Source organism: Aythya marila (genome assembly GCF_965140915.1).
Source record: "Aythya marila genome assembly, chromosome: 13".
In the NCBI taxonomy this organism is placed as follows: Eukaryota; Metazoa; Chordata; class Aves; order Anseriformes; family Anatidae; genus Aythya; species Aythya marila.
The window spans coordinates 14,382,472-14,405,979 of NC_139054.1; the positions used below are offsets into that span (position 1 = coordinate 14,382,472).

The 23,508-nt window shown below is 49.1% G+C and overlaps 7 protein-coding genes across 11 annotated transcripts in view; 3 read left to right on the plus strand and 4 right to left on the minus strand.

The window, feature by feature from the left end:
- SEPTIN6 (septin 6) overlaps positions 1-1,468 on the minus strand; it is a 26,454-nt gene extending 24,986 nt beyond the window's left edge. For all 5 annotated transcript variants that reach the window (XM_082770727.1, XM_082770725.1, XM_082770726.1 and 2 more), the window contains exon 1: positions 1,330-1,468. In XM_082770727.1, coding sequence (XP_082626853.1) covers positions 1,330-1,356 — 27 coding nt within the window. In that variant the 5' untranslated portion in view covers positions 1,357-1,468. The remainder of the gene's footprint in view (positions 1-1,329) is intronic.
- SOWAHD (sosondowah ankyrin repeat domain family member D) lies at positions 1,443-3,700 on the plus strand. Its single transcript, XM_082770730.1, has 2 exons — positions 1,443-2,687; positions 2,798-3,700. Exons 1-2 carry the CDS (start codon positions 1,883-1,885, stop codon positions 2,815-2,817), a joined length of 825 nt encoding a protein of 274 aa, XP_082626856.1. The 5' UTR covers positions 1,443-1,882; the 3' UTR covers positions 2,818-3,700.
- Positions 3,701-7,005: 3,305 nt separating this feature from the next.
- RPL39 (ribosomal protein L39) lies at positions 7,006-9,680 on the minus strand. The gene is made up of 3 exons (XM_082770762.1): positions 9,539-9,680; positions 9,096-9,199; positions 7,006-7,332 (listed from the first exon to the last, which is right to left on the minus strand). The coding sequence occupies exons 1-3, from the start codon at positions 9,539-9,541 to the stop codon at positions 7,284-7,286; spliced, it is 156 nt and encodes a 51-aa protein (XP_082626888.1). The 5' UTR covers positions 9,542-9,680; the 3' UTR covers positions 7,006-7,283.
- Positions 9,681-9,694: 14 nt separating this feature from the next.
- Positions 9,695-17,689, minus strand: UPF3B (UPF3B regulator of nonsense mediated mRNA decay). Its single transcript, XM_082770760.1, has 10 exons — positions 17,430-17,689; positions 17,185-17,291; positions 16,990-17,096; positions 15,321-15,419; positions 14,864-14,974; positions 14,147-14,190; positions 13,276-13,464; positions 12,633-12,784; positions 11,624-11,936; positions 9,695-10,790 (listed from the first exon to the last, which is right to left on the minus strand). The coding sequence occupies exons 1-10, from the start codon at positions 17,586-17,588 to the stop codon at positions 10,644-10,646; spliced, it is 1,428 nt and encodes a 475-aa protein (XP_082626886.1). The 5' UTR covers positions 17,589-17,689; the 3' UTR covers positions 9,695-10,643.
- A 24-nt stretch (positions 17,690-17,713) lies between these two features.
- Positions 17,714-18,315, plus strand: NDUFA1 (NADH:ubiquinone oxidoreductase subunit A1). Its single transcript, XM_082770761.1, has 3 exons — positions 17,714-17,899; positions 17,990-18,079; positions 18,219-18,315. The coding sequence occupies exons 1-3, from the start codon at positions 17,798-17,800 to the stop codon at positions 18,237-18,239; spliced, it is 213 nt and encodes a 70-aa protein (XP_082626887.1). The 5' UTR covers positions 17,714-17,797; the 3' UTR covers positions 18,240-18,315.
- A 1,880-nt stretch (positions 18,316-20,195) lies between these two features.
- AKAP14 (A-kinase anchoring protein 14) lies at positions 20,196-22,096 on the plus strand (the record flags this gene model as incomplete). The annotated part of the gene is made up of 5 exons (XM_082771109.1): positions 20,196-20,365; positions 20,449-20,540; positions 20,709-20,888; positions 21,648-21,700; positions 22,009-22,096. The coding sequence occupies exons 1-5, from the start codon at positions 20,254-20,256 to the stop codon at positions 22,094-22,096; spliced, it is 525 nt and encodes a 174-aa protein (XP_082627235.1). The 5' UTR covers positions 20,196-20,253.
- Positions 22,097-22,218: 122 nt separating this feature from the next.
- Positions 22,219-23,508, minus strand: part of NKAP (NFKB activating protein) — a gene marked incomplete at its 3' end in the record, with an annotated part of 5,538 nt that continues 4,248 nt past the window's right edge. Inside the window, exon 10 of the mRNA XM_082771111.1 lies at positions 22,219-22,274. Within this exon, the coding sequence (XP_082627237.1) occupies positions 22,219-22,274 (56 nt within the window). The remainder of the gene's footprint in view (positions 22,275-23,508) is intronic.

Here is a 23,508-nt window from a genome sequence, read left to right on the forward strand (position 1 = left end):
CTTGTACATGTGTGTAATTCCCTTATGCAATGAGGGAATTATCCAGCAGACAGCAAAAACATTCCCCATGAAACAAATGCAATGCAGGGATGTAAAGTGAAGGTATAGACTTTGTGTTTCTTCTTCCTGCTCAGCTGATAACAAATCATCAGGGTGAATATAAAATAAAAACAACAGAGAAGCAGGATAAATAGTTCTGAATCAGCCACCACGGAAAGTGAGAGAGATCTCCCCAAAACTCCTGACCACTGACCGCTCCCTTAGGCCGTATCGCATCCTTCAGCCATTCAACGTTCACAAACAGGCAAAAGCTTCCAAAATCCCCAAAATCACCACCAGGAGCCCCTGGATCACCCGGACGTGAGAGCAGACCACTTCGCCGGCTGCAGCCAGGCTGACAAGCTGCGGGTCTGGGTGAAGGCATTTCTAATTTCTCATCCGTCACACGGCCAGTTTTCGCTTTGGCCTCTGAAGAGAGGCCGAGCCGTAGCATAATTCATTCCAGGTCACCAGCAGATGTCTGGAAGCCCTGCACATCATCCGAGGAAAGCCTAACGCTCAATTTTCCTTAAGACAGGGGAGCGAGTGAGTCACTGCACATACCTTGGCACGGCGCACAAGGCAGTGGCCGTGTCCAGGAGGAACTAACACCACGAACCAGCGAGGGATGGCCGTGGCTACCCGCTCAGCACGATTTGGCGCGTGAAAAAAAAACATGCTTGGAGGACAGAGTGGCAGGCAGCCGTCCCCGGCAATATTCCTGCGTTACGGCACTGTGGGAGCCCTTCATGCCCCAAGCAAAACGATTCCACTCGCGGGTGCGTGATGGAGGCTCCGTACCGAGCACAGAGGTGGCTCGGCTCCTGCCGCTTCTCTTCTGGATGTTTCTCTGAGGACAGATGGACGGGACGGACAGACAGAAGGCTCTGCCCTGAGGCAGCGAGGGGCTCGGGGTCCCTTGGGGACGGAGCTGCCCGGGGGGGGGTGCAGCACAAGGACCGGGGGGGGGGTGACGGGTTTGTGAGGAGGATGAGGATGGGGATGGCGGGGGGGATGAAGGTGAGGCTGAGGATGAAGGGCTCGGCGAGGGGGGTCCCCTCAGATCCCCTCAGCCCAAGGTCACCGCGCACGGCGCTGCCCGCCAGGACGGCGACGCCGAGGGGACACCGGGAGCACCGCTCCCCGCACGCAGCCGCTCTCCCGTCCCCGCACCCCTCGAGGGCCGCCCCGCTCCCCGCGGCCCCCTCCCCCGGGCTCACACCGCCCCGGCCGAGCCCTGCCGAGCCCCCCCGGCGCCCCCCGGCGCCCCCCGTCCGCTCCCGCTCCCACCTGCCGCGCCACCTCGGCCGCCGCCATCGCTGCGCGCCCTCCTCACGGCCCGCCCCGCCCGGCCGGGCGGCTCCGGGCGCGCCCACGGCGCCGCCTCACGGGGGGGGGGGGGGGGGGAGCGCGGCCGCACGCGGCCCCTCCGCCTCCCGCTGTGCTCCTCGCCGACCGCTGCCCTCCCCACCGCGGGGCTCTCCCGGTGCCGCCGGTACCGGCGCCGCCGCTGCGCTGCGTGAGGCGCTGGGAGCGGGCGGCCCCCCCCGCGGCTGCCGCAGGTGGTGCGGTCCGGACTGAAGGGGGCGCGGGGCGGGCTGAGGCGGGAGGGGGGGGGGGCGGCGGCCCCAGTCCCGGCCCCTCCCGGGTCCCGCCCGGGCCCCTCCCGGCGGCGGGGCTCGGCCCCGGCTGCCCCGGGGATGGTCCCGGCGGGGGGGGGCAGCGCCGGGATCCTCCACCGCCGCCTGCCGGTGCCCGGAGGAGGGCGCCCGGTGCCCGCCGCGGCGCGGCCAAAGGTCGCGGTGCCGGCGGCAGGTGCGGGGCCGGGCGCTCCCTCAGAGGCATGGCCCGGAGGGAGCGGGAGCAGCCCGGGGGCTCGGCGGAGCGGCGGGGGGCGGCGGCGGCGGCGGCGGGGACCCCCCGGGGCTTCGTGCGCCCGGAGCCGCCCGGCGGGGCCGTGGCCCGGGTGTCCCACCTGTGGCCGGGCGCGGCGGGGAGCAGGGAGCGGCCGCAGGCCCCGCAGGCCCCGCAGGCGGCAGAGCCCGGCGGGAGCTGGGGCAGGGCGGCCGCGGGCCCCGGCAGCACCCGGAGGAAGGAGCTGAAGGGAATCCTGCAGAGCAGCACGAAGCGCAGCGCCCCGGCGCAGAACCAGGAGCAGGAGGCTCCGGAGCACAGCCCCGAGGTGCTGTCCCTGGCCTTGGACCCTCTGGAGCACGAGTGGCTGCTGACGGTGGCCCAAGGCGACGCGGAGAACATCGTCAGGCTGCTGGACCTGGAGCCCAGCCTGCTGACCAGGAAAGACTTCGTGACGGGCTTCACCGCCCTGCACTGGCTCGCCAAGCACGGCCACCACGAGAGCTTCATCGAGGTGGTCGCCCACGCCCAGAAGAAGGGCTATCCCGTCAACGTCAACATCCCTGCCGCCAGTGGTGGGCTCACCCCCTTGCACCTGGCCGCCCTGCAGGGCCACGAGCTGCTCATCAAGCTGCTGGTGGGAGCTTACGGGGCGGACACCAGCTGCAGGGACCACAGCGGGCGCAAGGCCTGGCAGTACCTGAGGGCGGATGCTCCCAGGGAGCTGAAGGAGCTGGCGGGGGCCTTGGAGGAGGACTTGGCCCAGCTGCACATTTGCAACACCAACAACAACTGTAAGTCATCCGGAGAGGCCATGGCAGGGAGGGACTGTGTGGATTTCGGGGCTGGGGGGAAAACCCAGCAACCCCGCAGCCTGTCGACCCTCTGGGGCTTTGTCAAACAGGCGTTCACCTTCTTCCATGAGCGCTGAAGTGCCTCAGGGCCTTGTCGCCTGGAAACCTGCGCTGAATAGCGGCTGGACAAGCCTGTGGTGAGCTGAGAACTTGGCACGGGGCTGGTGCGCCGAGTCCCAGCCAAGCCAGGATTAAGCCCCTGCATGGGGGCACCGTGGCTCTCCTGGGGCTGTGCCATCTGAATGGGTGTGGGAGGTGTGGGAGGCCATCAGGCACCTCCAAAATGCATCCTGCCCTGCTTTGGAGGATCCAGGAGCGCCCTTGCTGTGGTGTGCTCCCCCGTACCAGGCTGCAAGGGGGGCTTGGGATGCTGCAGCCCTCCTGTCACAGGCACCGGGGGCTGCACATGCCCCTGGGGGGTCCAGGAGGGGACATGGTGTCCTGTGCTGGGGGCTCGCGGGAGGAAATTCATGCTGCCCTTCCTAGGTCACTGGCAGACTCTTTCTGTGACCTTGGCTGGGTCATGCAACGAGTCGGGGACTGGATTTTCCCATCTGTAAAATGAAGCCGTTGCTCTGCCTTGGCTCCCAGCGATGCTGTGAGGTTGGACTCGTCATTGTTTCTTGGGTGCCCGGACTGAGACACTGGCAGAATGTAATTAAACATTTCACAACCATACTCTGAATTGTCACAGACCTGGTGCTGGGCAGACAGTGGAAAAGCAACCTGTGCTTCAAAAACAACCCTTCCCCCCCCTTTTCTTTTTCACGCTTCCCTGCTGGCAGGGAGGGCAGGTACGGAAAAGCAGACAGTGCTGAGCTGTAAACACTCGTTAGCTCCCTGTGACATCCAAGATCTCTGCCACCTGTGTTTCCTTTGGGTTGCTGTTTGTTTACAGAAGATAAAGCTGGTTCTCAGTAAAGGAAAAGCTGGAGTTGCCAGTTTCTCAGGGCTCAGAGCTGTATGAAGTCCACAATATATTATCTCTGTTTCTACCTCTACAGCAGCACAGCACTGAGTGCACCCCTAACTGCATGAAAAGGGCCAAGGCTCTGCTCGCTTGGTAGCATTTTGTTCACCACACGCAGCTCTACCCAGCTCGTTTCGACTTGTTTTGCACATTCTCGGAAGGCCAAGGCTGCTTCAAACCATCTTCAGAAAAACAACTGCCTCTTCCTCTTTTTCAGCAGCCAGAGGTGATTTCTGCCCCCTTAAATAGCAGCCTGATTTGAGAAGCGATTCTCAAACTGCAGCTAGGGAGTTTCTGTTCCTTTTCCCAGAGCAGTAGCCCTCACGGAGAGGGGAGGGGAGCTGAGGGCTCTTTCTGGCACCTTCCTGAGGCTCTGCAGGGGTGCACACGGGAATTGAGCCCATCCCTGGCCTTGCTGCACAGGTGAACCAACACCTCAACGCAGAAAGATGTGCAGATAACCTCCCTCAGGGGAACTTCAGCCTGTGGGTCCCACACACCCTGAGCTAACCCCATTTATCTTCAGACTGTGCTCTGAAATGCTGCTTGGACACAGGAATGATCCAGTCAGCAGTGGATGGTACACGAAGAATGGCCTCCAGGTGACTCAGTGGTGCTCCAGTGCCTGGATGTACAGATACAAGTGTCCAGACGGATTGTTAATCAGTGAGGTCAGCAGCTGAGACATACCAGACATTCTGGGAGTGGATTTAATACCTGATCTGCACAGGTTTTGTGATGCTTTAACTAACAGATTAAAGAGCATGGTGACACAGCTCCTTTTGTACGTTCTCTGGCCACATCCATGCCAGGGGAAGGCAGGCTGGCTTCTAACACCTTGTTAAATCTGCACAAACTCTGAAAAGCACCAAAGCCAAAGTACCTGTAATCTTTAGGTCTGGTAACCGAAGTGCTGTTGATAAGACAGGTGGGTGCATTTTTTGATCTGTTAGTCCTCTGCCATCATCCCTTCACACCAGCGTGCTGCTAGGGAGAGCACGGCATCGCCTTACATCCTCCTCTGAGTAAGTCCCAAAGTAAACACTGGAATTAGTGAGAATAACCTTGAAGGAGCCGTTTCCTTGGCACTGCTAACGGCAGCTTAGTCATGCTCCACCAGGAAACCTGGACTTGAATTCTCCATTCACAAGTAAAATTTAACTGTCAAATGCTACTGCTCAATCTGTATGATTTCTAGTATTTGTCTCCCTTTGAGAGCCAACCAAAACCCCCCTAAAGGCAGCTTTTTTTCCCTTGTCTTTGGTCATTGGTTTGAAGCCCTGTTCCGGTCCAAGGTTAGCATGAAATCCCTGATCCGCCCCCCAGAAGTCTCATAGGGAAGGAAAGGGCAGGGAGCTGCTACAAGAGAAATTATCTCAAAGGTATTTGTGTTGGTTAAGGTTCTCCAGAAGCTTCAGTTTAACCAAATTTTAATCTGTGCTGAATTTTCCTCATATTACCCCTTAATGCCCCATTTGAAATGCAGTTTCAGTCAAATGGGGAAGGACACCACGAGGGGTTGCTTTCCCAAGCAGCTCTGGCCGATAAAAGTAGCACGGCAGTGACAGAAAGGGGGGAGGGGGGCAGTAATAAACATTTTGATCTATTGCTTAGGAAAGCTTTCCCACAAATGCCATGTAGAAAAATGTCTCTTTCCGTTCTCAGGTCCATAAAAATTACTTTTCCCCTCATCAGCCAGGTCTTAATGGACACAATTAAAGAGAAACTTTGGGGGCAGCTCTGTCTGGCCGTGCAGGCACAGCAACACAGCTAGCAGGCCTCCAGGGCCGAGCTTCAATCCTCATCACTGCTGCCTCTTCTAAACATGTGCTTGTGTTTAGAGAAGAGCACAGAGATGATTTTTTAACAAACATGGGGGTAAACGTGTTTTTTACCGCGATAGAAGAAGTACATGGGCATCTGCTGCAACAACTTTGAAGCATTTTGAAACATCTCTGGCAACGCTCTTTGCTTCTTTCCTGTTGCAGTGACCTACCGCTTCCCCCTGATGATAAAGTAGAAACTAGACGTTATCTAGACTATTATCAGACAGGAAAAGAAGCTAAGAGATACCCCGAAGCATCCTGAAGCTGTTAAAAATCCCAGCCTTGCCTTCCTGTGCTCAGAGAAACACCACTTAAGAGGGAGAGGCTGACACGAGATCTGAGCAAAGCACATTTAGTACGCGTCTTTATGCGCCTGGCATATGCTGCAACCCAGCCTTATTTACCTTCGACATGAAAGCGCAGGTGTGGCAGGCAGACTTCCTCAGGAAGCTGCCACCTCGGACCTGAGGCACTGCGGCAGGCTGAACCCAAACAGCACCGGAGCACTTCGCAGCGCTCAGCCTCAGGAGGGGCTTTGCTGCAGCCACACCTGAGAGCAGTAAATGCAGCCACTGGGGAGCCAACTGCTCAGTTTATTCCTTTCCTCTTTTCTTTTCTAAATAGCTGGTAACTCGCCCTCTGAGCACACCTTGCTGTCACTCTGCTGAGAATTTTTTAATTCAGCCGTCCCGGTGGCTGGCATCAAGACCAACCTGATCCAGCCATAACAGAGCTCCAAACAAAACCGAGCAGCAGATTGTTACCTACTGTCACCTGAACGAGCAGCAGGGCCTAGCTGTGCTATACTGTGGTCTACCCCCAGGTGCTGAAAACGGTTACGTGGGAGGTATCGGGGAAGTGGCAGCTGTGAAGAGGCAGCCGCTGTGGACACCCATGTCAGCGTGGTGATAACTGGAGACCCTCACGCAGGAAGCCATCTTACCCAGAGAAACCTTCCCAACGCGCTTTGTTTTGCAGCTCCATCAAATGAAACCGGTGGAGATACGCAGACACATCTTTAGCACACTCTGGCAATGCTGCTTACTTTGCTTAGTGACGTTTCCTAGAACTAACCCAAAATGTGACCCAGTTTTCTCCGGTGTTAACCGATCAGACACTGATACCTCAGCTACTGCAGCCATTCAAGCTGTGGATCACAAAGTCTGCCTTTTTCAAACCCGCAGATGTCCTCTGTCTCCAAAGGACTGTTGTTTTTTCCCTACCATTTGTCTAATAAAATATTTTCTTCAAACTAACAGTTTTAAAATCAGTTTTGATGTTTACCCCTTTTCTTCAAAAATTGGTACGCATTGCTAAGAGCTACAGTAAGTGAAAAGAAGACCCAATCTATCTGGAAAGAGCTGATGGTTTCTCCCGCTAGGTACGATTATGTTCCTAGTAACGTTGCCTTTATTCTCTGTGTTGCTATCCCACCACATACATATGAAATCAGTTCAGCCAGGTCATTCAGGTCCATGTTTATTAACAAGCTCATACACTGTCAACACTTAGGATGCCTGAAAGAAAGAACACTAATAGAACACGGTCTTCATGTTTCAGATGGCAACCACCTCGAGATTATTCCCGTTCCAATCACTAACAAACCAGTTCATACAAAAACAACTGGGCAGTCCAACACTACAGAAGGAATGACTGAGGGGATGGCCAGCAGTGTGTGGGGGTGGATCAATCTGACGCAGAAAGACAAGTGTTATTAGAGTTCCCAGGAGACAGTCTCTCTTACAAGCCCAGTTTGGTCCTTCTCCAGTGTCTCCTTTTGGAGTTGTACCTAAGACAAAAGCAGTGGAAGTTAGCAAAATGCACACTTGAGGATCCAGGTGAACTAACTGAAGGTGTTTTCAGTCCAGCAGTAAAGGACAGAAATCTTTTTTACATGCTACAGTCACAAGCTGCCAATAAAAATCAACTTCGTACTGGTTTTTAATCAAATTTCAATCAGTTTATTTTCTTCATTCACTAATTACGATGCTACTGCAACAGAATCTAAACCCTGAGAAAGGGTTTCTGAGAGAGAAACATGTCTAGAGAGAGATGCATTAGCACTGGCACATCAATATTCTGCCTTGTCTTTTGGAGACAAAACGTTTATTGATTGTCCAATGATAATGAATGCTACCTTGTTAATGCAAATTCATAGTCCAAAACAGAAATCATTATTTTTGTCCAAACCATGGAAGAGTAGTATACGGAAAACACCCTCACCCCGGAAGTGTTCAAGGCCAGGCTGGATGGGGCTTGAGCAACATGGTCTGGTGGGAGGTGGCCCTGCCCATGGCAGTGGGGTGGAACTGGGGGACTTTAAGGTCCCTTCCAACCCAAACCACTCTGTGATTCCATGATTCTTCCAAGAAGGCTTGTATATTAATTTATGTACCACAAGAGATGTACATGTTAAGGATGAACGGTTTCACCAATGTGTAGGTAAAACCAAAGACAACATTAACAGAGTTACTCTCAGCAGGGAAATGGCAGTACTCCCACAGAATGAAGCACTGCAATTGCAGCCTGCTTTAGCACACAGTTTGGAATAAAACTGATGACTGAGGTATTGAAGACAAGACAAAAATTAATGGCTTTGCCCCATAATACAGTATTTCAAAGCACTGCAATTCAGCCAAAACAGAAACCCTTTTTAAGTCGGTATCTCGAAAACAAAGTTTGGGCACACAACTTTGATCTTTCCCAGAAAGAAATGAGTTAACAAAAGCGAAAGGACAGAACCTAGGTGTGCTGCCTCACTGCCTGTGGCAGCCACTGCTACTATCACTCTCCTCACTACTTAGAAAAAATAAATAAATAAATCTGTGAGAAAGAATCCTATTCCCTCTAAGAAGTCTAGACAGGGAAGCATATAAGCTACAGAGCTGGCTGCATGTGACTAGACAGTACTTGTAAGCCAAAGGGCTTGGATAGGTACCACCTTTCGTACACCTCACATTTATCTAGTATTCTGCAGCATTCTCTTATCACGCTTCCTTAAATTCAGTGGAACTCCTTAAAACGAATTCCACAGCAGTGAGTCAAGGATCTTAAACTGTCAGTTTTATAATCCCTAAACCCAACTAGACCTTTGCTTCCCTACACACCATATCCATCCCAGAACACCTGCTTTGTGCAAGGTACTGTTTCTTGAGGATGCAGAAGGACAGACGGCTGGGAGAGAGGGAAAAGGTGATGAGGAGCATCAGGAGCAGAGTGGCTGCCAAAGCAAAAATTCTGGAATAAATCATCCATGTGTTCAGCTCACACTTTTATGTCTTCATAACATCTGTAGCTACTGACAGAGAACTGAAATAAAATAACTGCTACAGGATGACAAGACATAGGAGCCCCACACAGCCTCAAGAAAATACAGTGGGACAACAGAACTCGGTGATCTGCCCCTAAAATACTTGTACGGTAATCACACCCATGAAATTGCACTTTTGCACATACGAACGCTGTGACACGCTCAACGCCGTCCCACATCACACAGGCCGCCTGCTTTAGGGCCCGTGCAGCTACCTGGAGCACAGGGGCCGGCCTCGTTACCTGATCTTATTGCCTGTTTTCATGCGGATCCACTGCGGGATGGGCCGGTTTTGCTTCTGCTTCTTGGCGAGGAAGCGCTTGATCTTGAACGTCTTGTGGGACGACTGCAAGAGAGCGGCCATTAGTGCTGCGGGAGGGGGCCGGGACGAGCCGAGGGGACACGAGGGGATGTGAGGGGCCATGAGGGGCCACGACGGGATGTGAGGGACCGTGAGGGGGCTGTGAAGGGCCATGAGGGCTCTGAGGAGCCGTGAGGGGGCTGTGAGGTGCCGTGCCGGGCCGTGAGGCGCTATGAGGGCGCCGTGAGGGAGCCGCCATTCCGCGGGCGGTGAGGGAAGGCCCGATGCGGCTCCCCCCGCCCCGCCGTGTCCCCGCCGCCCCCGGGGGAGCCCCGTCCCGTCCCGGGGCGGCGGATGGCGGCGGATAGCTGCCGGGGGTCTCACCATGGCGGTGCTGTGCCTGGCGTCCCGGCGATGGCGGCGGCGGAAGGGGCGGCCCGAGCGGGAGGAGGCGCTGACGATGGCGGCGACAAGATGGGCGCGGGCCCGGCCCGGCGCCTCCTGGCGGCCCGGCGGAGCTGAGAGAGGGACGGCGGCGGCAAGAGTTTGTGCGAGTTTATTGGGTTCGGTACAAAAAAATCGCTATGGCTAAAATTCGCGAGCTTAAAAGGAGCTGCTACTGGTGAAGTTCTCTTTCTCGGCTGTAAGACAATACTTTGAATTAGAGGGGAAGGGGAGCGGGCACCAAGAGGGCAGGAGTGCGGGAGTGTTTCAGGCTCCAGACAAGGGAGAACGCTTGAAAAGAACCCGACATACAACTACAGGTGATTAAAAATAAGCATTTCAGTGTAGGTAGACTTTACATGAGAATTTGTCAACAAGTATCCAATACTAAGCCAGCTTATTCATACACTCCAACTCAAGTGGTTCTCTGGATAAATTAATTAATTCAGAGGCCTCAGGAAGGTCTCTCCCTTCCTAAGGTCTTTATGCAATTCCAGATGTTCTCTTTTCACGAGCAGAGGGCTCTACTTCACTGGTACCTCAGCCACCACCGCCTGCATACCTGTCTCAGTGCTAGAGCAATACAATTTAGCTAACACAGTCTCAGGTAGGAGCACCACACGACACAGTAACACCCACATTAACTCCGTGCCACTTCAAGCTTGCTCTGCTTTAAGTGCATCAAACACTGGCTCTGATTGCTTTACAGTAAAGCTCTGGCATTAGATCCAGGTGTCATCTCCTCCTGACTGAATGACTCATTTAATATCAAACTTAAGGCCACAAAGTCTTTCTACTTTGCAAAGATTCTCTTCTCTGTTGTAGTTAGATGCTGGGAAAATAAACTCAAATAACTGAAAATACAAATGAGAACACATTTCAAATTCCGAATCTACAACTGAGGTTCTTTAGCCAGAAACATCCAACAGCGCAACACCCCCTCTTCTTCCTTTGTTCCTTCTTCGCTTCGAAGGCACTTCTGGATTGCGTAGTACATGCTCTTTGGCTGCACAGACAGTCAGAACACATAAGGCCTGCATGCTAGTCACTCCTCTTCCTTCATGTTACTGGTCTCACTCTCTTGTTTCTTATCCGCTCCCTGATCTGTCGGCTTGGCAGCACTGTCTTCGTACTGACACAATCTGCTTCGGCTTCGGGCTCCTGGCTGGTACAGCTGCATTGCTGGACGATCCTGAAATAAATCAAAGCTATTTAGACCCTTTCATAGCCTCAGTGCTCTCATGGTTATTATGGCATCAGCAAGATTAAAAATGGCTTAATTTCAAACTTTTCAAGATGTTCTAAGCTATTATTCCACCAAAGTGGCAATGCAACTGCAATTGTCTTGAATCAAGGCCGTTCCTGTTCAAGCCACAAAGAACACTGCTCATGGTTGAAATTATGTGTTATTTACTTTTGACAGACGAGTTCCCCCTCTCTTAGAATACAGACCAACTTTAAAGTTCCTCCAAAACTTTTGAGTTTCATTTGTATCCAATAATGTCTCAAGTGACACAGAACTTATGTACTAATGCTGCAAAAGCAGACTCCCAGATCAAACAAAACTGAACTCAAGACATTATACCCTGAGTTTATACTATGAGTTTATTCTGTCATTCTGCATGTAGCAGAATTGTCCCTGTTTTGGAGGAAACTGTTGTCACTCTCATGTTGAGATGTCTTTTCAGGCATGCATAGCATCAGCAAAGATACACAAATAGAATTACTGATGCTCTACTGACACCTTAAGGATCAAGCCTGCTGGCAAAAATCATCAAATAAAGTGAAATCAGTGCATTTATAATTTAGCCTACTACCTTGGCTTAATTCCTATACAGTGACAGGAACAAAAAAAAAATCACAAAATTTAGTAAACGTGTGGAAACTTTCTAGCAGGGGCAAACTTTGTTACATTAACATGGAAAAGTTTCACAGAAACCACATGGTTCTTTCCTTAAGTGTATTTATCCTAAAATACATACTGGCCCCTATGAATTAGCACATGAATTTAAAGAAACCCAGCACCTTGTTTCTGATACGATCCCTCTTAATTGTATCCTCTTTTTTATCGTCTTTGGTTACTTTCTCAGATTTGTCCATGCCGCTGGTAAAGTCTGTAAGATCACTTTTCTTTCCCTTTTCTCTGAGCAAGTCTCTTTCCTTTTTCACCTCTTCCTCTTTTCTTCTAAAAACCTTCTCTTTCTCAAAGCGCTCTTTCTGCCTCCGACGCTCTTCTTCCTGGCGTCTCAGTTTCTCCCTCTGTGCTCTCTCATATTCTCTGTCTCTTTCAAAATCTCTATCTCGGTCCCTGTAGTCCTTTACACACTCATCTTCTGATCTGTATGAAAACAAAACTGAAAATGAAGCTCAAAAGATTCATCAAACAGAGCTGGGAGATCAATGTAATACTGGCGTAAATTTGCAATATGAAGACGAGAGATTGGTAGGTTCTAGGGAGCTTTTGGGAAACTGTCCTAACCCAAGTCATGCACGGTAACCAGAGATGGCACTGAGTGCTAGCATTTCTTAGCCTTCTGCTCACATAGCTGGCTGAGTTTCCTCTGGCTTTGGAAAGCACCTCAATTTCTCTGCCTCACATGGCAGCACTGAACCTTGAGCAGATCATGGAGCTGTTGAGAATTAGACTTTCCACTCTGAACTTTTACAAGACTTAAAAGGGACTAGTAACTGGAGTATGCCTCTCCTCTTGCCACGGTTATAATTCTCATTGCAAGGATTGTGCCCGCGGCCTGTTGTAGGTCCTCTACACCTGGGCTTCTCTTGCAGAGCTCCTAGAGAAAGTTGCAAAAATATTCAAATTTGTCCACTAGTGAAGAAATACCGGGTAATTCACACAGCTTCTTGTAATCATGGGGATGTGCACAGCCACAGAGAACACATCCCAGGCCTTCTATCAGGAAAATGATTTGAAAAGAATTTCAAAACACGGTCATGGCAGAGCAGCCTGACCTTCAGTATGATCAGGAAACAAGTTATATATACATATAGATATTTATAGCAAGTACTAGAATACTTTTTTGCCTTCTCTTCTTTTGTCTCCCCATCAGATCGTTTGGCAGATGCACTACTCGCATTTTTTTCCTCCCTCAGAGTCTCTTTTTCCAGTTTCTTGGATTTTTCCTTTTTCTCCAAGTCTTTTTCATCTTTTTCAGGCTTCTTAAGTAGCTACAAAGAAAACAGAAGTCTCAACTAAAAAGCTCACTCTAACACATACTGTTTGGCACAACACCGAAATTGCATCAAAGGAACCACAGTCCGGTAGGAAATATACATTAACATTACTGCAAATCGCAGTACTTCTAAAAGCTGGAGTGTATGAGTAAGCGTAATCCACACAGCAGGCTAGGGTTTTTCTCCTAAAACACGCCATGTTAAGAAGCTTAAGAATAGTCTCTATTCCATAGTAAATTCACGAGTCTGTTCACCACAGCATGTACAACAGTCACATGACAAAAGCTTTAAATAGTACTATGAAGCATTACAGCATGTTAACTTTTACAATGCCTAATACTGAGTGTTACAAAAAAAGTGGTCATTTGCTAACACCAAACCCATGTGTTTCTTCACACAATACTCAAAGCACATTTTGAAAGACTGATATACAAATAATAGGGGAAAGGGAATGTAACAGTTTATAATAAAGAACTGTTCTAGACCTTAATCTTTGGTTCTTCTTTTGATCTGTCTCTTTCTTTTTCTGGACATCTGTCTACTTTCTTCAGTTTTTCTGCTTCTTTTCTCTTCCTTCTCTCCTCCTCTTTCCATTTTCTTCTTTCTTCTTCTCTTTGTCTTTTTCTTTCCAGTTCTCTCCTCCTCCTCTCCTCTCTTTTCTCCTCCCTCAGTCTCTGTGTTTGTAAAAAGAAAAAAAAGAAGAAAAGAGAGAAACAGTGCATTTTTATTATAGAAAACATCCCTTTAAGGCCAACAGGATATCTTGCTACAAAGCGATGGAGTATTCCATCAGAAAATAACTCATTTCAAAACTGTCCCTATTATTAAAGAAAAACATGTTGTTGTCTCTATCGCACTGTTGTGAACCTGAATTTTTGCAGCAGTTTTGTTGTGGTTTTGTTTTTTAAAAACTGTACAACTCAAGACTTATGAAAGGAAATAAACATTAGACTTAGCCTTTATCATTCTGATTTTAGCTAAATCTGACTGATCGGTGATTTTCTCCATTGCTAAAAGTTAAAATGATACGTGCCAGGAGAAAGATCATCTACAAGGACCTCAGCCACAACTGCATTAAAACGGAATCTGGTTTTGCAACGCCACAGAAACATCTAGCACACTGCTAGCTGTGACCAGAACGTGCATAAAGCGCCACCATTAATACAAAGGCCAGCACTCTAATAGCGTGAACCATATTATTAACAAGGAATTTGGGCTGAAAGCTTTTTCTTTAAAAGGAAGAGCAGAAACATACCAATTTATACCTTGCAAAATACGTATTATACATATTCATACTCTAAAGGAGCAAATTAATGCATCTGCAGGCAACAAGAAGATTCTGGAGAGAAGTCTTACCTGTTTATTTTTCAAGAAGTTCAATAAGGGAGTAGTCTTTTTAGCTAGAGAATATATGAAAGCAAATGTAAACGATGTTTTATCCAATACTGCAATACCTATAGCAAAACTCTACATGCTATGAAGAAGCTTTATGGAATATGCAATCTCTCTCACACAACACAGCAGTGCAATAAGTATTCCAATGCTATCCTAAAACAATGACAATAATTACAATTCAATGAATTTGGATATTAGTCTGTAAACCAGCATACCTATCTATAAAGGGATATTTAGTCTGCATTATGATTTTCTCAGCTTCCCTCACTTTGAAAAAACATACCTGTAAACATGCTGACATGCTTAAGAAAAAGATTCTTCTTCTTCTGGTCCATTTTACTCAACCAGAATAGAACTTCTCGTGTGCCTGCATGGAACATCACTGCATCTCCCTGAAATGCAGCCACTTCACAGACTTATCTGACTAACTAACATCTGACTAGCAGTTTAAAACAGGAAGATTATCTTATAAAATTCAAATAAAGGTGTGAATTTAGATCATAGGAGCAAGAGAAAGCACACTGAATAATATTAGCCTAAAGGTTTAACAATACCAAGTAAACAAACGTACAAAAGAATACAGACTCTTCAAGGTTGAGAAATCACAGCTTCAAATTACACCACGTATGTTTCTTTGTGCTCTAGGAAAATGTAACTACAGTACATAGATTTCCATACCTATTAGCTCTTTGTTTCTTGCCTCTATTTCCTCCAACAAGGTTTCAGGAGTGGAGGTTAACTTTTCATCATCTGCACTGTAACTTTCCAAAAACTTCTTGTACTCTGGATCTATGGGGAAGGGGAGAGAAGGGGAAAAAAAAAAAAAAAAAGCACTGTAGCATGAGAAAGAATCCGCTTGTTCACTGCTGGAAGTTTGGAATAGGTTTGTACAAATTGTGTTGTTTATATGGTGCCTTTCCATGAACTGGCAATCCTCAAATAAGCTGCTGTATTAAGTTTGTCTGGGACAATCACATTTAACCAATTAGCAGCTGACAAAGCAGAAGTAATAAGCTCCACATATAATTAAGCATTCTTTCAACACGCTATGGTGTTATATTCTGGAAATGTTATATTCCAGCTACTGGTAGGACTTCAGTCTGTACATGCAAAACAAATTAGCTAGCTGTTATACCATCTTCAATGGTCCCAGTTTTGGCATCCTTTTTCTTGCTCTTCTTTTTTGCTGCTTTTTGGAAAGGTGCAAACTCTACTATGGCAGCATATTCCTGACCTGTTAAGAGGAGAGGAAAAAATACATTAAAATAGATATGGAACAGATTTGAAATAGAACACAGTGTACGTGGCTAAAACAGGAAGATGAGCCTCACCGGGAATATGCAATACTAGAAGAGACTACTGCAATGACATTAAAAAAAAAAAAAAAAAGTCTTGCATTTTAAAAGCTGCTTAGCCAAAGTAATTTTAGGGACAGCAAAATTCATGAAACATACCCTCCTGCAATGTTAACATACTAACAAATTCACAGACCCACAACAACAAAGAAGCACAAGACTTAAGATTGCCCACAGCTGTCAGTTCAGCCACCCCAGGTACACTGTACCATACAGCATCCTCATCCCACAGACCATGCATTCACTGTGCAAGCAGAAGAGAACATTTTAAGTTAAGGCAACTGAGGCAAACCTCAACTGTTGGCAGCATGCAATAGAATGCAACAACCACACGTTACAGGCTGGCTTTAAGGTTTCATCTTGCAACGCAAATGCTGAATAAATCTAATATTGTTGTTTGATATGGCAAAGGCAGCGAGTAAGCTGTTAAACTGCAAAGTAACATCTTTTAAAAAACAAAAACAAAACACAACACACACAGGCACTACGAGAACCTGGTCATGCAACCCTTCTAAATAAGGCAGGCTCTCAAGAATAGACCTTTGTGTCACATAAAACACCTGGATGGATGAAAGTTAAAATGCATGTACTAGAAACAAAGATCAATATGAAACTTTTCGCCTACTGAAACCCAGACAACTGCTCCTGACAAACCTTGCACTAAATATGCGATTTTCAAGGTCTACTGGCAAAAGACTAACAAGTTTTAATGCTACCCACCGTAAGCTGTTCTAAGCTACAAAACTGAAACTGAGTTGTGCTGAATATCTAACGGGTATTTAGAAAAGAGATAGGTAGTGACTAAATACCTGGGTGTTTACCCAATTAATTAAACTAAGTTTTTGTTTCTGACAAGATTAATGTTGCCAGAGAGCAGTCTCTTCCACAACTGCAGGGAACAAGCCGTTCCTTGTACTGAACCAAAATGGCTCACTCAGTTCTGAAGTGCCAAAGATATTAATTTGAATGAAAATGCAACCAAAAATAGGTCATATCGCTAGAAACATACAGAACAGTAGAGGCGAGGCACAGAGGGTGACAGCACTAGCCTCAGCTTCCTTTTCTTTGGAGAGGAACAACACCCACCACTGGCACTCCGCAGGCTTCGTACTCAGGCATGACAATGCACGACACAAGTATTAACATCGCCAACAACAAATGATTTTGATACCGTACTACCCTGAACCACATTTAACTAGATTTAGCACACTTACATATATAATTAACCTAGACTAATTTCTGCAAAGAATAGAATATTTGACCTGGGTGGCGTGTTGTTTTTTTTTTGATGTAGGGCATCATGTTCACTTAAGGCACTGAAAACAAGCATCCAAGAAACCAGAGGTGGTGTGCTGGGAAGCTCACACCCGCCCCTCGAGCCCAGCCAACACACACAAACTGCTCACACGAGGCTGGAGGAGAACACACGGCCACGGGCTGCCCACTTGCCTTTGTGATCAACGAAGACGTAGCCGTCGAAGCGGTCCCTGAAGAGCACGATATCCTCCTGGTTTTTGAAGTTGATGTAGGCTCTCGAGAACATGTGAGGGTACAGGCTGCGGAGAGAGACGAGGCACGAGGCACAAGGCTGAGCGGCCGGCGGGGGCAGGCGGGGGCCCACCCGCGGCGGGGGAGAGCTCCTACCTGGAGTCGTTGGCGAAGAACTCGAAGTAGTCGTGCTCGGGCAGGGGCTGCAGGTGCTCCTCCAGCTGCTCCTTGGTGAGGCTGGGCGGCAGCCGCCGGATCACCACCTGCGGGGCCGTTAGGGCCGTTAGCGGGCTCGTTAGTAGCGGGCTCGTTATTAGGGCGGCCGTTGGGCTCCCCCCCACCCCCGGAGGCGCCCCCAGCCCCGTCAGGCCCCGTCACGGCCGGGCCGGCGCAGGCCGCACCTTGCTCAGCGCCTCCTTCTTGTCCTTGGGCCGCTCCAGCCGCTCCAGCTCGGCGCCGCCGGCCCTGCCCTCCGAGCCGGCCCCGGCCCCGGCCCCGACGGCGGGCCCGGGCCCCCCGCGGCGCTCCTTGGGCCTGGCGTTCTCCTTGTCCTCCTTCATGCCGGGCCCGGGGCAGCGCCGCGCAACCCCAGCGCCCCCCTCGGCCGCGCGGCTGCGCCTCGCCCGGGCCCGCCGGTCCCCGGCCCTCCCCGCCCCCGCCCGGGCCTACAGCTCCCGGCGGGCACCGCTCGGCCGGCGGAAGCGGCGCGGCCGCGAGGGGCAGGCCGGGAGCGGCCGCCTGAGGGGCAGGGAGCGGAGCGGCGGCGGGGATGTGGTACGAGATCCTGCCCGGCATGGCCATCATGGCCGCCTGCCTCAGCGTCCCCGGCCTCGCCACCGTCTTCGTGCAGCGCTGGTCCAGCGGCGGCAAGGTCAGCGCGGCCGGGACCCCCCCGGTTCCCCTTTAGCCCCCCCCGGGCCCTGTGAGGCCCGCCCTGACCCCCCGCCCCTGTGCCCCGCAGGAGAAGAGGGTGGCCCGCTACCCCTACCAGTGGGCGCTGATGCAGAGGGACAAGCGGCTGTCGGGGGGCAGCAAGCACTACGAGGCCAAGGCAGGTGCCGGGGGGCCCGGCCTGCTCCGTCACGGCTCGGGGCAGCCAAGGGCGCCCCCGAGGGCAGCGCGTTTGTCCCCAAAGTTTGGGGACGGGCGCGGTGCCGAGGCGGCTGTCACTTGGTGGATTTGTTTTCTAGGGTTTGGAGAACATACACTGAGGTGGTGGCGCTTCGGAGGATCTGCACGGCTGTGCGTTGTGGTCCGAGTCCCTAATAAAGATGCACGTCTATTTAATCCTTCTGTGTGTGTTGTCTGGGGGCTTTGGAGAGAATTGGTTCCTCTGCAAACAAAAAAATGGTCTGCTGCCGTCTGGCAGATGTCAGAGTGAAAGGCAGACCCCGTGTCACTGCATTAACGCCGAATCGCTTCTTTCTTTGCGAGGCACAGAATTCTTTTGCATTCACACAGCATAAATGACAGCAAGGTCAGGCCAGTTTTCATCTGACTTTCTCCAGTGGTTAGCTGGGATTTGCCTGAGCATCTATCAGTCCCCTTGACCTCTATGTCACAGTTTGTGTCACTGAGCAAGGGCAGGCACATCTGGCACCTCTGGGGACACCAGCCAGGCTCTAAGAGGAGACAGTTAATTGAGCTTTCCAGCTGCTGTTGCTTTCTAGAAGTCCTCAGTCTCGGTTTGGGCCCCTGCATGACAAGCTTGACAAAGTCTTGTCTGCTGGAAGGACTGAGGAGAGCTTGGGAATCAGTGAAACACAAGCTCAAAGCACCTACCACCAAGTGGAGAAGTCCCAAACTACACCAACAACTGAAGATGCAGAGCAGGGCTGCTTTAAGTAGGGATTGCTATGATCCTTTCACATACCAGGGCCTTGCAGTTACAGCGAGACGTGTCCTGCCTGCATGAACGAGGAGGCAGAGGAGCCAGAAAGAGCAGCCCGTCCCCATGGAGCTTTCAGGGCTCAGCAGAGTTTTTTTCCGTTTCACACCACACCTTGTGCACACCCAACAGAGCACACCCCGAGCAGCAGCTGGAAGCTTCCTTTGTTGGACGAGATGCTATCAATGTTTTTTACTTGCTCACACTGCACACACAGAACTCCCCAATGGTCTGTGTCCTGAGCCTCACCTCTCCAGCAGTTCCAGGGCAAGACCCCATCAGCTGCTGAGCCATTTTCCAGCTTACCAACAAGCTTTCCCATGGAGGCTTCTGCATTTCTTGGCACAACTCCTGGGCCTCTGGGCCCTTTTTGCCAATCTGTTTCAAAGCAGCCTCTCGTGTTGCAGTTCTTCCCAATTTTCTTAATGAAGTGACAAAATCAAGCAAGCAAAAGTCCAGTAAGAAATGCAGAACATGCAAATGAGCCAAGGGAAGTGCCTGTCAGACCACAGGGACCAGCATCTCCACTTTGCCCCTTTATTCCTCTAACATTCCCCTGCTGTCCTGGCAGAGCAGCTGCTGGGGATTTATCCCCCTGCGTTTTGCTAAAATGCCTCTGACTTACAGTCAGAGTCAGTGGTCCAGCACCCTTTGAGGAGCCCCATGGCCCAAGCACCTTGCAGCCCGAGCCTGAGTTTTGCAGAGCACAGCACTGGAGGCAGGTGCAATTCCCAAATCGCTGAGACCGACAGACTCAACAAAGCCAGACGAGTCTGTGTGTTTCCCTGCTGGCACCACCTTCCTGCCTGAGAGCCTGTCCTGCTGGAGAGGAATTTCCACAGCCCGTACTTCTGGTGGGATGCCAAGCGTCCGGATCAGATCACCATGACCAGATCGCCGTGACAACACCACAAACACTCCCGGAGGCGGTAAGGCAAGACCACAAGGGCTGTAAGGGTGCAGCTCCAGGAAGGCCCCGTGGGGCTTGCTGGCTCCCACAGGTAGGAAGGGACAGGCAAAGCGACGCTGCCAGTGCTGCAGAGTTCCCCAACATCACCTCAGCCACCCCTGTAACCGCTCTTCCAGGCTTCCACCAGACCAGGACGAGCATTTTTGAAGCAACAACAGTAGCCTCCACAGCTTAAAGCTGCACAAATTAGGTCTGAGCAGAGGTGAGTGCAAGAAACAAGGGATCACACGGGGAGGTGGGCCTGCTGCTGTTTCAATATCCCTGTCCAGACCAGCCTGAGTTTGTCCAACGGATCCTGTAGCTCTGAAGGCCAACCCCGTCTCGGGGCATTTCTCTTTTTACATTTCTCTTTCTAAAGGTGGAGACAATGGACAAGGAAAAGGAAGATGCTGCCCTTGATGAAACAGTAGATACGATCATCGCAAATGTGATACATGGTGCAACAGAACAATTCATAGCCCTGCAGAAAAAAGAGAAAGGTAGTGTGCTCGCTCTATTTGCAATGTCTTAGAACATTTCAGAGCTTTTCCAGAAGAAATTCTCAGCATTCTGTCTGTTTTAGAAGCTGAATATGTTGCCAAAAATATTCAGTGGACCACCTGCAAGGACTTCACAGTGGAGAGAGGACGGCAGCAGATTGAAGAATACATTTCTGTGAGTGAATATTCCATCCACTCGTGACTCAAGAGGTCATGGCATCTTACACAGGCACAGGAATAGTGTGAAAAATTAAATAAGAGCATTTCAGTTTCTTTTTCACACCTCCCTTAAGTCATCTCTCCCAGACCAAGGGAATCTTAGCACCATGTGTTTGTTCAGCAGACATGGGAGTTTCATGAAAGCTGGCTTCACTGGTCTGAATTTCTCTGTGAGGAAGAACTGACATACAGCAAGACGTACCATTACAGAGTTCTCTGGAGCATCCCAACACGCAGAAAACCCATCCCGCAAGCAACAGCAAGCGTCTATTTCATTATAGAGATCTCCAAAATCAAACCTGATGTAAGTATTCAGAAATGGTACACAGCAATCCTTTCAGGTAAAGCAGTAAAACTCCAGTTTCACTTACCTTGAATGAGAAAAAGCTGTAAACAGTTCTAGCCTCTAGCAATTGACATTGAGTTAAAGTCCATAACTACACTTCAAAGGGAGCAATTTTATCCTCAAGATCATATTTCGTATTTTTGCCTCCATTACCAAGCACACATTACATTCTAGAAATGACTTCAGTCTACTAATTCACAAGGCAAAGTATTCAACACATTTTCTCCTTTTTACCTCCTGCTTTAAGCTTCTACTTCACTTGCTACTGAAATTCTTATTTAATCACATTGTCCACACATCCACAGTTCAATCTTCACCCATACAATGGTATTTTGTGACTCAAGATAAAAAAAATTGAATAAAATTGCATGGAGTAGTTTTTTTTTTTTCCCCTTCAGAACCTATGCTTAGTCATTCTGTACCTTAGCTTTCCTGTTTAGTGGCAATGGGTCCCTACCAGCAATCCAGATCACAGCCACTGGTCACAGATCTTATCCTAGCACAAATTTACAATTGTAATTTTTGAGTCATTCCCTTCACAAGAGAATACTCAGAGGCTTTAAACCAAAATTAAAAGCTATTCTAATCCGTATCAGAAATGTTGCACAAATACACAGTTATTTTTGAAGAAGTAGCTCTCACCTAATTAAAATGACTGATTTTTTTCGGCCCTGAAGCTCAGAATGCAAACTCTGCACTGTATCTCCTCTCTTGCAGACCTTTCCGGTGGAGGTATTCTTCTTCCTGGAGTCCAGCAGGCTGATTTTCAGGTATGCTTTGTTACTTTTCCATCACTGACACGACTGGGGAGGTTCTAGCAAGCTGTCCCACGCCAAAACAAAAAGGGAGCTTGATGTAAATAATTTCACAGTAATATCACAGAGTAGAGGAAGCTGTCGAAGTCTTGTTAAGCCAAGTGACCCTGCCAATCATTAGCTTCGCTCTAACACAAATAGCTACCTGATGATTATCTCCGTCTACATAATCGATTTGTAATAGATGTATGCAGGTCTCCAGGCATGCCCTGTGAATAAAGACCAGCTTTCTTACTATTTACTGTTTTTACTCCCTCCTCCAGGCCAGAACACTGTCGATTTAGAGAAAAGTGGCTTAAGGATATCATTATAAATAAACTAAGCCTCAAGCAACGCCTCACATTCAAATGAATAGCTCCAGTTCACAGACATCAACGCTCTGTTGGTATTTGTGGAGGATAAACACACACAACGAAGAAAAAATGGTGCTTCCTTATTAGCTTGTGGATTACCTTGTGGATGTGTAAGGAGCATTAAACTTGTGCAGAATCATGGCCTGACCTGGCTACTGGTTTTAAGTCATAGTCCCCTGCAGGTATAGGTGGGTGCAACGGGAGAGGACCAGGTCCCAGGGTGTAAATGGGAAGAGGCAGCTGGGTTAGAAATGCTGTTTGCAAATGCCAGGCCTGCAAGACTCTGGGGCAAACATTATATGACTTATTTTTGTTGTACAAATGTACAAGACATCTCTGCTGCCAAAACTACAACACAAAGTGAGGAGGGGGGGGAAGCCCTCTAGAAAACACTCTGTTTTTAAACACATTTGAGAAAAAATAAGCCTAAGGGAGTTACTTTTGGAAATACACAGTTGAATCAAAGGTAGCCACCATAGAATTACTTGGAGTAAGCTTCCGAGTACAGAGCTTAGAGAGTCATGTCAGACTGCTGAAACAGACAGAAGTAAAATAACACAGGAATTAAAATAAGGCTTTAATCTAGAACACTTCTGTAGACCAAAAAAAAAAAAAAAAGTAAATTGAAAGATACATCCTCGTTATCACCTGTGTATATCCAGGTTCCAATCGCCGCACCCCACCGCTCCGATACCTATGTATAACATAGCAGAAAAAGAAGCAAGCGACGTAGCAGTTCACCACGGGCTTTGGGAGATTCAAGATCAGACCCTGTTATTATTGTTACTGTTATTTTATACCCCAATTACAATCTGCTTGCTTTAAAGTAACTGAAGCCAGTCTGTATTAAATTACAAATTTACATCTATATACAGGAGTACTCTAAACCACAAAACAAACAACTGTTCTGAGAAAAACAAAATAAATCCAAGACTTATGAAAAATACATAAACAGGAATATAGGAATTCCTTCATTTGTGCTACTCTCACTAGTAGCTTGCTTGTGATGGTCAATCTACTCTCATTAGTGAAAATAAATGCAAAATAGCATTTAGCAGCAGCACATACCAAAGCCCTCCCGTGGAATCTCCCTGCTTGTCCAAGTGAGGACAGAACATTGCCACCTCTAACCTTCACTGCCTGTTCCTGTCTCACAGCCTTTTGATTTACAGGGATTCCTTGCAGACGGTGAACAAATCCTCCAGCAACATCTGATAATAGTAATTCTATTTCCTTGGTACAAGTAATCCATTCCTGAGGCTTGGCCCTGTTGGGTGAAAGGCACTGCAGCACTTGCAGCTTTTTTGAAATCATGACTGGAACAGGTTAGCTGCTGCCTGGTAGAATCTATGGCACACAGTTCAAATGAGAAATTATTTTTCTTCTTTGCCCTTAGTCTTTCTGTAGACC